Source organism: Oculina patagonica, unplaced genomic scaffold (genome assembly GCF_052425735.1).
Source record: "Oculina patagonica isolate OP01 unplaced genomic scaffold, crgOcupat unplaced242, whole genome shotgun sequence".
Taxonomy (NCBI): domain Eukaryota; kingdom Metazoa; phylum Cnidaria; class Anthozoa; order Scleractinia; family Oculinidae; genus Oculina; species Oculina patagonica.
This window is the reverse complement of record NW_027558083.1, coordinates 1-13,534: the sequence shown is the minus strand read 5'-3', so window position 1 is coordinate 13,534 and position 13,534 is coordinate 1. Positions and strand designations below refer to the sequence as shown.

The 13,534-nt window shown below is 36.4% G+C and overlaps 1 protein-coding gene and 1 pseudogene across 1 annotated transcript; one reads left to right on the top strand and one right to left on the bottom strand.

Moving 5' to 3' along the window:
• Positions 1–351: 351 nt before the first annotated feature.
• Positions 352–13,098, top strand: LOC144640300 (adhesion G-protein coupled receptor D1-like; the record flags this gene model as incomplete). The annotated part of the gene is made up of 15 exons (XM_078499477.1): positions 352–409; positions 516–633; positions 767–810; positions 1,182–1,311; positions 4,104–4,210; positions 4,611–4,713; positions 5,813–5,963; positions 6,321–6,390; positions 6,728–6,794; positions 7,207–7,292; positions 7,960–8,086; positions 8,215–8,256; positions 8,981–9,064; positions 10,931–11,060; positions 11,998–13,098. Coding segments are annotated over 15 exons (1,328 nt in total), but the record flags the coding sequence as incomplete, so codon positions are not given.
• On the bottom strand, positions 1,567–3,485 carry LOC144640299 (uncharacterized; annotated as a pseudogene).
• Positions 13,099–13,534: the final 436 nt, after the last annotated feature.

Genomic DNA, 13,534 nt, shown 5'->3' with positions numbered 1-13,534 from the left:
TGAGGAGTAAAGAGTAAAAATAAATTAGAATGGATGTAAACGGACTGTATGATGCTAGTGGGCGTTGGAAAACGTTTCTTGGTTTTCACGCTTCGTAGCCTTTTTAAGGGGCACTGTAATCTTTTTCAAATGATGTTGACAAGTGAATAATATCATTAAAAATATGACTTGAATGATTTTAAGTGTAGTAAAATCATCAAAAACCAATCAAGTACACCAGGTAAAGGAAGTATATTCTAAAGTGTTTAGGAACGATTTCCGTCATTTCCTTCTATCATAACTGTTCCTGTTTATGCTTGTTTGGTGTCAAAAGGAAACTAAGCGAAGACTTTTTATATCTTTTATATCCAGGAACAAAAGTGGCCAGCTTTCTATTCAGAACATTAACATCGTTTTTGACACAAGAGAGGTACGTGAAAAAGACACTGACACGACAAATCAACAGATCATATTTACATCAGAACTATTTCATAATACCAGGAAATAAATCTAATAATTTTGTTCGCTGTTTTCAGTGCGTACGAGCAAGTTGGTCAGCAGTTCCAAGTCGAATCGCGCATCATTTCAAGCTCAGTAGATCCACCCGCTGGAAAACTGGTTGAGCCTGTTGTTATTGTGTTCGGCGGTGTTCAGGTGATTGGAAACATACAACAAACCTATGTCGTTTACAAAAACCTGTTAGACCTGTTTTACATTTACATCAAGCTAAATAAAAATTATGGCAATCATGAATCGCTATTTATCAGCAATGTGTCTTTTTCCACAGACGGACAAAGGATCTGTGGTCTGTGTTTACTGGGATTATAGTCTGTAAGTATTAACAATAAAAATAGTGTTTAAACCCTCATATCTCCTTGCTCGTTTCGGATATTAGAGACTGGAATATTTAAGGGAACTTCCACTCTTACGACAATTTAACGTTGAATTGTCTGAAATAATGCCTAAATTTTAGATTTTAAAGGACAAGGGAGAATTAACATTTTAAATAGCAATAAATAGTGAAAAAAATTCTTGCTATTTTAAAAATTTCCTTCGCGCCGCCATTTTGGATTTTGTGACGCGTTTCCGTTTCAGCATTCACTACTCTGATTGCTTCCAATGTTAATGCCAAGAAAAGTGTTTCAGATTTTATTGTGGTAGGCAATAATGAAACAAGTTAATTTCAATTGTTCGCTTTTTAGAAATTCTAAGGGTGGTGGATGGTCCACAGATGGGTGTCGGCTTGCATCACGTAAAAATGGAACTGTCACTTGTGAGTGTAATCACTTGACGAACTTTGCGGTTTTGATGGATAGATCTGGCATATCCACTGTAAGTTGAATATATTATTATTAATAATAATAATAATAATTAATAATTTTTTTTTTTAAAATAAATAAAAACTTTATTAACCAATTTCTAAAAGAATTACAATGATTTGACTATTCGAATAAGAACTTTATATATAAACATATTATTTACATAATAATAAAAACAGTGTCTTTAAAAATGTAGAAAAATAGTAAAAGCGACTTCGAGAGCAATAATAAAAGAAGAACTATATATTAAAAAAAAAAAATATTTGATCTAAATTGCAGTACGAGAATTCTCTACTTGAAAGTCCATATCATAAATGTCAATGTTCCTGTTTCTCTTTACAGTTCTTGATCCCCTTAGGCAGATTAAGGCGGATCGGAGGATCGCAAATGAGACTTTTGATCTGATCCAAGACACCGTTGTTGCGTAATCCTCCCCTTTCTTTGCGGCGATTAATTCTGCAAGCCTACTGTGATACCTCTTGCACTCCTCGCCCATTCCTCCGGTGGATGTAAACACCAATGGAGTGAAAGTTCCCTGTTCTACTTGAAGAACCCTGTCTGCGTAAGCCCTCTTCTTCTCATTCTCATGGTTACGGTATATCTGCTTGGGGGTTTGGTCCTTGTAGGAATCCGCGTTGGGGTGACACACCCTCACGTCAAAGAACGCGGATCTCTGCTTCTCCCAAAACCCCCGGGCATGTATATCTAGGCGAGCATCTGGCGTTGTGTTAGCGCCGCTTGTTAGCCTCTCTCCAGTCAGCTCTTGAAGGACGGGCTCTATTTCGACATCATTACAGACCATCTTAAGCAAGTCAGCCTCGAGGTCACGGAGTTCATTATGGCGCTGAATTATGAATCCGCCTCTCCTACAAATCATTGCATGATCGATTGTAAAGGCGTCACCGCATACGCACACTGTCGGCTTGTCGTCAATTTCCCAGTCGTACCTGAGCTTTACAGCATCTCGGAACTCGCCTTTATTCAGGTTGTAGCCCATGTCCTTTAATGGGAGGACCGTGAGCCAGTTAGAAGCACCTTTCTCGGTTGCGAGATCAATGGCTCGTTGTGTCTTCTGAGGTAGAGACTCCCTGACATTGCCAAGCCTAGTCTGAAGCGCTTCGTTGGTTTCTCTTCGCACGCACTGCTGTAGTGTCTTGACAGCAGTATCAGCCGGTGTTTCATGATCCTGTGCGATTATTTTCTCGACTAGGGGCGCTGTGATCTTGGTTGACACCTTGAATTGGGACGCTGCATCCTGGCTTGGATTAATAAGTCCAAGCCCCCCTAGCCGCACTGGAAGTGCCACTAGGTCCCTCTCTTCTTTTGTGCAGTGGTGATCAGTGATTGATGGTATTAGTACATCTGCAATAGCACGCTCCAGGGGCTCTAATAGATCTTCTATATCAGGAAGTGTTCTGAGAAAATATGTCCAGCGGTGGCGTAGTCCGAAGGTGAATGCCGCATAGCACGCCTGTGGGTTTGATGTGGCATACTCGGCTAGCTTTACCACCTGGCTCACCCACTCCTCAACCTTTCCATCGACATACTCTTCGAGATAAGCTCGAGAGCCCAGAGCGGCGCCTAGATGTTTTTGTCCCTGCGTAGAGATGTTTATCGCAGTCCCCTCGAAGATAGCTTTAGCATGGTCCTTCTTGTCGGGTTTCGTAATAAGCCAGCACTTTTTGGCGTTGGGTAGTACCCCAAATCAGGTCCTGCCTCAGTCAGCACATCCCACCATCGCTTGATATCTTCCAATGAACCTGCACCACTCGCGTCATCGGCAAACCAGCACTGCTTCAAATCGTTCGAAATCCCCAAACGAGTAATCAGAGGTTGTAGACTGATGGCGTAAATTCCCATCGCTAGAGGATCTCCTTGCGTTGTACCCTCTGCAGACTTGATCTCTTTCCCTCCGATTATGAATAATCTTGCTGGTTCTCGATACGTATTGATAGCGTACGTTGCAATAGGTGGGCAGAGTACTCTAATATTGTGGAGGGCAGCAGCTCTGTTTAGTGCATTGAATGCATTTGATGCGTCAATCAGGAGTACAGCATCCGTCTCATCAGCTTCGAATATAGAGTGTATGGCGTGGACTGCGGCTTCGCTTCCACTCTTATTAATAATAATAATGATAATAATAATAACGAATTTATTATAGTATATCCATATGACATGGCTCTTCATCTGTAATATGCTAACTATAAAAATAACAGTAAACAGTATTTCTCTTTTAGCTAGACTTAATAAATATTTAAATGTGTCCTTTGGAAAGTGTTTGTGCTCTTTGCAATTTCGTTACGTGATAGGCAATTTATTAAAGCTTGACGCTACTTGGTCTTGGAAGGTGTTCGATATCAACGGTATTATTGTTCGAACGCTTAAAGCATACTGCAGTATATCCCTAGCAGCCAGTTGTCAGTATTGTCTAAAGTGGTAATACCTGTTTCTAAGCCTAGCTTCTCACTACCAAAGGACGTGACTTTGATTATTGTTTAGAGCTTCCTGGTAGTCAGTTCTTCAACCTATTGGAGAGAGGCGCTATTAGAGGAAACTGCATATCTTGCCTGAGAACGCAAAATGCGGAAAGGGACTGACCTTAACGCCCAGACCTCTTGATACGGAAAATTGAAAAAACCTTTTAATAGTACATATGGGAAGTTGGGAAGAACGTTCACTAAATAATTATCTTCAGGAAACAGATGTGTCGCTAAATAATTATCTTCAGGAAACAGATGTGTCGCTTAAAGTACATGGAGTACTGTTTCTTTGTAAATCAACTGTTTGACATATTGATTTTTTAAGGATCATGCCGGGCACAGGAAAGCTTTGGAATTTATCACAATTATTGGCTGTTCTCTTTCGCTGCTCGGGCTTCTTGTGACACTTATTCTTCACCTGGTTTTATGGAGGTTCGTGATCATAAATATATATATTTTAAAATTGTTGGTATTAATTCTGAAGGTCGAAATTTGCTTCCAATCTAACTTCTGTCGCTTAGACATATAACCGTTAACAAATATCTTAATTAAAAACATGTTTAAATAATTCCTTATTAATTCCTTATTATTAATTCCTTTAATAATTCCTAATCAAACGCGAGAAAATATGAAAAACATCATGCTGTTCATCCTGACTTGATTTGTTGCGTTCATGTACACCAAATGCATTTTAATATAATAAAAAAGAGTCCCATTTAAAAATGAAATTATCTGTTCTCTGAATCATTAATTGCTTTTCTTTTAATATATTTAATCTTTGCTTTACCTGGTCATATGTATATAATTTTTCTATTTCTAATCATGTACGTAGGATTTTAAAGTCTCCCAAGACAGTTATTCACATCAATCTGTGTATCGCGCTTTTGACTGCAAATGTTCTTCTTCTGATTGGCTCAGCCTCCACAAAATACAAGGTAAGTGTCCATTCATAACTAGTAATAGTTCTTACTAAGCTGCCCCCGCCTTTTAATAACTTGTTTTACAGCAATAATCTAAGATCAGTGGAGTCTTTTTGCCGCCTTCAATTATTGATGTCTATGACTACACAATTAGGATTCTCTTTTACTGTGCCATGTACGTCACGACATTATTTGCTGCGGAATTTCTTGTCGTGTGACACCGTTGCGGCCTTAAAAAATGACATGTTTAAGTCGAATATATTACCTAGCGGAAATAACGCATAAACGATCTCGGGTATTGGAAGGAAATAGGTAGCTTAACAGGTTACCAGAAAATACCTCAAAAATACAGGAACAATCACCAAACCGGAAACGAGAAGCGAACGACTTTGAGAAAGTCTAGCACAACACGTGAACTTTTTATTCGTGGTGACAACACGCCAGCTTTTTCCCGGGCTTATAAAATTCGATCGAAATGAACTTACAATAATTTCCAGGACAAAAAAACTAACAGTTCACGCTTTCTTTTATTACTCGTCGTAAGATGTATACGATTTCTACTTGTTTTTACGACCTTCAGTCGCTGACAAAAATAAGAAACTCTTAGTCTCTGGATGATACGCCTGTTATGCTTTCCATGTCATTTTCGGTATCATTTCAATTTCAGGTTACACGTTTCAGCCATTTTTTTAAGCATCAGATGTTTTTTTGTCAGTCACAGTGCGACGGCCATTTATATGCTTTGCGGCACTGACTTCCGTTGCTCCTTTGTGAGCGTCCCGGCAATCCTTTGCGAGCATTTGGGCAATCCTTTGCGGGCATTTGGTCAATCCTTTGCAAGCCGCTTTGATCAAAATCGAATTTTGTTCCAATACCGTTCGATGAATGCACATATTTTACCTACCTACGCGGGGGATTCTAAGGTATCTCCTGGGCCGGAACCCTGCGAGGGCAGAAACATAATGTCTACACTACCCGTTTCCTAACGAATAACAAAAGAACGAATCGTATAACAAATGTTAATAACCCTGTAAAAGACTAAATAATCATTCTGGTCCTTTCCATGTTCTTTATTTAGCCTGCCCTTTTTCATGTTAAACATTCGTTTCTACAGGTTCTTTGCACAGTTATCTCTAGCTTGCTTCACTACTTCTTTCTGAGCGCCATATTTTGGATGTTGGCTGAAGGATTACAGATTTACTCCTCCATTGTTAAAGTGTTTGGTGGTGAAAGGAAACTAAAGTATTTCTACTTTCTTGGTTGGGGTAAGTTTGCTACAATGTATAGAAACCTCGAGCTTGCCATCTCAGTGTTAAGTATATGAAAAGGTACATGCTTCCCAAATAATGGATAATGGGCCATTTTAAGGATTTTAACTATTATTAATTTTTATTGTTTTTATTTTTTTATTTTTGATCACACGACCCCACAAGCTTTAAGCTTTGATTTTTTGATCGTGTATAAATAAAGGTTAGGTCATTATAGTAATTAATTTAAGATTACTTCTTAATACAAATCCTTTATAATTTATATAATAGCGCTTTATCTACCATTTTGGCACCATTAAGCTTTCATTACTTTTACCATACCCTCGTCCTTTCTTATTGTCGTTTATCTTGCAGGTTTTCCATTGTTATTTGTAAGTATATGTTTAGCAATCACAAGAACGGAGGGATATGGCGGAGATAAAACGTAAGTGATATTTTATCACGAAGAACTAAGACAAACTTTTGACTGCTGATAGCTGCTGATCAATGGAATTATGCAAATCCTTTTAGCAAAGATCAGTGTTCATTTTTTTTAATATTAGATGCAGTGTAAAACATTTGACCCCCAAGTCTCCAGCGTTTAAATCCATGAGCATAGTAAGCGAAGCCATCTTGGATTTGAACTTCATAGAAGACCCTCTTGTAGAAGTTGAATGTTAATTGAAAATACTTTCCACCATATGTTTCCGCTTTCTGGTGCAGAGTTTTCCCGCATGTCGTTAAAGTGAGAAAACTAAGATATTTCACTTTTTTTATTGCAGATGCTGGTTATCTATATCCTCTGGCCTAATCTGGTCATTTATTGGTCCCGCTCTCACTGTTGTGTTGGTAGGTTTTCCTTTGTGCTGTGGCTATGTGTAGAGCAACAACGGGAATATTTACTGACTATTTACTTTCTGTGTAATTTAGGATAGAACGTTAATAACGAAAGGAAAGAATTTTTTATAGTTTCTTGTTTCGATGCTTTTTGAGCCAAATGGTATTGCTGAGAAAAAGACTGAGTAACTGAAGTTTACCTCATCATTTAAATGACCTTTGGCCCGAAATCAACAAAAGTGGAAAAGGTTACTAAACCCAAATGTTGCGAGGGTCGTTACGTTTGGAACCTGACAATAGTCCGTAAGACAATGGTGCTTCAAAATTTACTTTTTTGATTGAAAGATTGCAAACATTGTGTGTGTTTGTCTGCACATTTAACAATTTTTTTAGTATATAACTGATATTTTTCTTTCTCTTGTAGATAAACGGTGTTATATTTGTATTGGTTTTACGAGCCATGATGACAAGCCACAAAATGATGGTTGCTGCGGACAAAGAAAAGATAAAGTAAGAGATAAACAGCAGTCAATTAAATACAGTAACGAATGATTCCCTGATCAGCGTCCTTAATAAAGGCACTTGGTTATGATATGCTTGGGGATTCCGTTACATACACAATACATGAAATAAAGAGTAGAAGAAAACGAACTAATGATTAAATAACGAGAAATTTTACTCCTGTCAGTCTATAACCGACAAGCAATTTTAGGTCCGTTTCGTGGCCTGCGTTACCCAGAACGCCTTTGTTCAGAGTATAAAAATTGCCTAAAAGAGCGTTTTACTTTTTTTACATTCAAGGAAACTATGCCGGATGCTTAAGTCCTTAACCCTCGTGTGGCAATCCTAGATATCAGAAAGGCGTTTTCTAGATTGATGTGGAAAAGAAAACGTTAAAATAATCAAGAGTAACTGGAATCCAACTCACCGATTCTCTTGACTGCTATCCTGGGACTGCGAATAAATCCACAATCATTAATAGAAAACGATATTAGTTCGTCTGATCCCAACATTTCGGGACAAATAAAGCTATATATTTGTCATACATGTATACTCACTTTTTTTTGTAAAATACTTTTTTGACCCTTACTTCTCATATTTATGAAGTAAATATGAGAATAATTTACTTTAGTAGTACGCATCATTCAAACATTATCCACCTTTTTTGTCTGCTTAGACTTGGAATAAAGTGTTCCATTGTACTCGTTCCTCTCCTTGGAATCACGTGGGTATTTGGTGTCCTGGCGTTTGATGAAGCCACAGTGGTCTTTCTTTATTTGTTTGCAATCCTTAACTCGCTTCAGGTTTGTTTCAAAGGTTTATTTTTTTTATAAACGTCTTAATTTAATATCCAGCATTTTTCACGTTATTACTTGTTAAATGTACTACTTTATATGTATTATTCAAAAAGGTTTATTTTGTTATTTTGCAGGGGTTGTTTATATTCCTTTTTCACTGTGTATTCGATCAACAGGTTTGTGACATTTCTTAATCAAAGTTTGCAAGTTAGTCTAGTTTACGACACTTTTTTTGTCTAATTGTAAAATAATTAAACTGAAGAGGAGATTTAGTGAACTTTTGTGAACGCCCGAGCCCCACACTTTAATCACTATTAAGTTGACAAGCTTTTCTCGGTTTAGAAAAATTAAGGTAAAGAAAATTGCCTAAGAACGATAGTCTTAATTGTTGGATAAAAACAGATGAGGAAGACTTCGCTCTGATGTTCGAACCCTTTTGCCTCAAACATGATGTCGATAGATATTTTTGTTAACAATGTATCTGCAGCGCAATGGTCATGGATTCGGATTTTTGTAGGCTTTCCGCTGCTTCCTCACGAGGAGTTAACATTATTGCAAATTTCAGTAGAATGCGAACTCTGAAATTCAAAATACAACAAACGATTGCGTTTTTCGCTGCCGTCAATCATAATTATGGCGACAGCTAACGAACGATGAAAAACAGAAATAAACAAAATGGATCGAAATCTACCAATTACAACCGAAAAACTTGACCTTTTGACCCGATTGAAGTGAACTTCTGTTTCCCGAGAGGTCGGCTAAGATGATTGTCGGCAGCAAAAAACGTAAACCTTTGGTTGAAGATTGAATTTCAGAGTTCGCATTTCACTGAAAACCGCAATAAAGATTTATTTCATATGTTCATTATCATTGCATAATAACTTTTTTCACGTAATTCAGGTTCGATCTGCTATTGTTATGTGGAAAAGAAAACGTCAGCGAACAAGCTATGCTTCAGCTGTGGAAACAACTCAGCCACCAAAGGTACCTTTACTAGCTAATGCAGTACAAGTTTATCTACTTATGCGGAAACATTTAGACTGCAAGTGAAAGTGTAGGAAAACGAACTTGGTTTGACATCATATTAACTGTAAGACATGTTTTAAACACATCTCTCGATTTCAATCTTCATTGTGACCATTTATCAACAGCTGTTCACCATTTTTAAAACAACCACAAAAGAAAACTTGAATTATTTGAAAACCAGTTGAAATATTGATGATTTGAAAGATGGTTGTTATATTGAAACCTTTGTATCAAACACCCTTTGAATGCGGGAGAAACAAAACAACGGTAGAGCATTAAGCTAAGGTCGGTTTAAAGGAATAGTTGGTAAAAAAAAAGTCGATAAAGGAATTTGAAAGTTCGGTAAGTGTCCCCCTCCCTTAAAAAAAAGGAAAAAAAAAAACATTTTGCGTTATAACGGTATTCTCCATTGCCAGTAAACGTATTAAGAGGAAATCCGCCAGGACTTCGAGTAGTTATTGGACAAAATTATGTACCAAAACTATTTACACCTGATTGCAAGCTTTTGTGTTACTGCTTCAAATATCTTATCGAAAGAAATCTTTTCTAACAACACCACACATCGAAAACACATTTTGAAGTTCCGCTGAATTCCACTGAATCGCTTAAAAGATGTAAGCTTTTGCCCATAGCTTGTGAACTTTAAATATCATTTCTCAGACTCCGATAAGAAATTGTTGTACCAGAATTATTTCCACCTTATTGCAAACTTTTTTGTTACTGCTTCAAATATCTTATCAAAAGAAATCTTTTCTAACAACACCACACATCGAAAACACATTTTGAAGTTCCGCTGAATTCCACTGAATCGCTTAAGACGAATTTACAAAATGGCTACACGTGAGATTTTGCCCATACCTTGTGAACTTTGAAATTCATTTTCTTAGACTCTGATAAGAAATTGTTGTTGGTGTCATATCGGATAATTACTTACATCTTTACCTTTTATTACGGGTAGGAAATAACGCAGTAGGATTTAAATTATTCTGGTACTTGATTTTTGTCCAACTTTAATAAATATTACTCGACTTCCTAGTGGATTCCGTCTTAAATCAACTCCCATTATAATTAACACCTTCGGGACCACAGTCTGGTGTCAGTGATAGAGGAATTCTGTAAAAGCAGGAGTTACTTTCAGTAACTCTTGTTCGCCGGAAATTCAACTTCTGTTCTTAATAACGGGGTGTCCGTAACAGCGAGGTGAATGCAAGGTTGAAATTGGCTGTATAGGTCATAGGCCTTTCTCGATTATGCTAGCATTTTTTTCGGCATTTTTTGGGAAAACGAGCATTTTTTTCGTTTTTTCTTGAAAAGGAATTGCTAGAATTTTCTGTCATTTTTCATGACTGTGATCCAGATTTCAGCACTCAGAACTCAGAAGGATAAATAATCCTAAAGTTTCACAGTTTTGATTACTTAATTTGATTGTTTTCTGTCTGTTTCGACTGTTTGTGCGTTGTGTTACTTGTGTACTTGTGTTGTGTTACTTACGTGTGTGTTTTTTTAATTTTTATTTTTTTTATTTCTTATTTTTATAAACAAACAATTATTAAGTATCACCTGTTGTTGATATGAGCATATAATGTAAGAGTTCGTACGTTTTGTTTGAAATAAAACAAAGCATTCTTTGGAATTCAAGTGGCATTTTTTAAAGAAATCTGGCATTATTTTTTGCATTTTTTTGGCTTTATGCGAGAATTTCTAGTAGCATTTAATGCCAGTTTTACTAGCATAATCGAGAAAGGCCTAATAGGTCATAGCCGACAATTTACATCTAATTTTTTTGACATATGATTCTGAAACTTTCAATCTTTTATGTTGCAGAGTAAACGAATCAGCAACAGCTTAGTTACTGAGAGGTTACCAAGCAATGGTATTAAAATGTCTGATTTGACGAAGCAAGCAAATAAACAAAGTGACAGAGAGAATGGAGAGGTCAATGAAAGTTATAGATGTGGGTGATGACTGTTATAATGCTTGGCTAAAATCCAGTGTTTAAAAACAACAAATAGTTTCACTAGAACGCCCAATTTTTGGGTTTTCATATTCACCATGAAGTGATGGAGTACAGTGAAAACCCGCGTGTAAGAACCTTAATTTTTCCAGGTTAGCCTAAACAGGTTCTTATAAAAATGGTAGTTAACACAAATTTAGGCTATTCAGGTTCTTAATAGGTTCTTATTTGCTCAAGAAAGTTTACATTGATGCCAAAAGAACTTTCAGTGGTATTCGGCCTATTCTTGTATAACATGTGCATACCAAATAAGAGCTAATGTCAAAAAGAAGCACAAATCATTTAGCATATAACACTATGCATGCACAGAAATGTTTTGTTCAAACCTATTCCCCAAAAGTAAACATTTTTCATCAGCTAAAGAAAATAGGAACCTGTTTCCAAATTTGAGGCTAAATAGGTTCTTATAAAAGTGGTATCTAATTTGCAAATTTTAGCAGGTTCTTTAACTTTGCCGTTCTTACTTACTGTAGTTAGTTACTTTACTGTAGTTCACTCCATCTATTTTTGTAAGACCCCTCCCTAAAGTAGCTTATGAATTTATTATTAAGTATGAGCACTATCAGAACAAATCTTTAAATTTATAAAGGGTTAAAAATTCATTTATATTTGATTAAAATCTCAGACAATTCAAACACAAATCTCCTAGAAGTATGTTCCAAAAATGATTTTATTTAATTATTATTTGTCTATCGCATCAAACCCCATCTACCAGCCCTTTCCCTTGAACAAGGTTCGACGGTGCATAGCTCTTACTTCGCTGTAGTTCAATTTTCTCTCTGCCTGTAGGACACTTTTAATCTTTAATGACTGTAATGTAAATTTAAGGCACCTAACAAAATGTAAGTGACATAATTGTTTTTTCCTTCTTGTATAGGGTCCCAGTGAATGGCGGAAAAAGTAAAGCAAACAGAGTGTAATTTTTAAACGAGATTGTGATCAAATTAGAAACAAGGAAAAACGAGTTAAAAATTAATTGCACTACTTCAAAGAAACTCGTTTAACCGTGGACGCCAGAGATATTTCTGGAAAGTTACTTCCAGACAATGATAAGCTAGACAAAACTTCAAATAGTTAAGTTGTTCGTCAAAAAACAACGAATATTGAACACTGACTTTGACAAAACAGTTCACAGTTTGAAACCTTCTTTAATGTAAATTCAAAGGGTAATGTCAACTTGAATGAGAATAGAGTAATTTTAGGATTCATTTTGGAAGAAAACGGTATCCTGAATTGGTTCTTAACTTATGTAAACTTTTGTCAGTTCTGGTTATAAGTGAGCATCTTCAATTTCATATTGTAAGACTGATTGTAAATACCCATGAAGTACAAAATATTAAAGGGGCTGTGTCACGAATTGTAGCCAAATTAAGGCATAGGAAAATGACCTTCAAGTTTAGTGAAATATAAAAATAACCTCCTAAAACAGTGAAGGGACATTTCGATAGCACAGTAAATACAAAAGAAGGTACGGATGGCCAGAAATGACGAAGATTAAAACGGATTGCGATATGGGATTTTGAAAAATGGTCCGGCGGAACAGTTTTCAAAGTTAATCTCGTTTGCTTGTAACTTTAAATTTTATCGCCCGGGAGACAAAGTTGGATACAATGAAGCTATGGTTTTGTCATTTAGATACATAGAAGTAATTCCTTTGCAAACATTAGCATTCATAGCGAGTATTTGGCAAAACTAAATAAAATAAACTTCAATCAGCCGTGACACAGTCCCTTTAATTCTCACACACAACTGGAAGCCATGCTAAGCCGAACCACGCAGCCTGATCTTTATTAAAACAATAACTCTAATACATCAAGAAAATATAACTGAATCAAATAAATGGCACGCAATGCATGCAGAAGCGATGGCGTTTCACAAGGGGTCTTATATAATTATGAGGAAAAACCTGATTGTATAGCTGCTATGAATTCACAGACCAAGGATGCAAATAATAAATTTTCTTCGTAGATTTTCTCAATTGAACAACAGTTATATTTTATTTAATATTTTTATACTTTTTTTAGATTTCCCTATGTTGTCTCAACAAATATTGCGTTCTACTGTAGTGTGATATCACGGATAAACGACATACGATACGCGCGAGCAAGCTTTTAAGCTGCGAGAAAGGTCAAACGGTCTCTTGCTCACAGTGTCCCTTTGTATTATAAGAATTAGAAAATTCTGTCAACTAAATCTAATAAACCCCATCATATCTAATTAGTCTCTTTCGTTTATACATTGTAGTGTTCCATTCTAACTGTACGAAAGTATTTTGCTTTTGTGTTTACGCGGCGATTTCTTGTTAAGTTAAATTTGATTTTCTGTTCGATCGGGCCAAACAGACAAAACGAACCGATCTTTCGATGGCATAAAGCGATGTCACGCCATCACTTAAAAAGACTCGCAAAAGAATA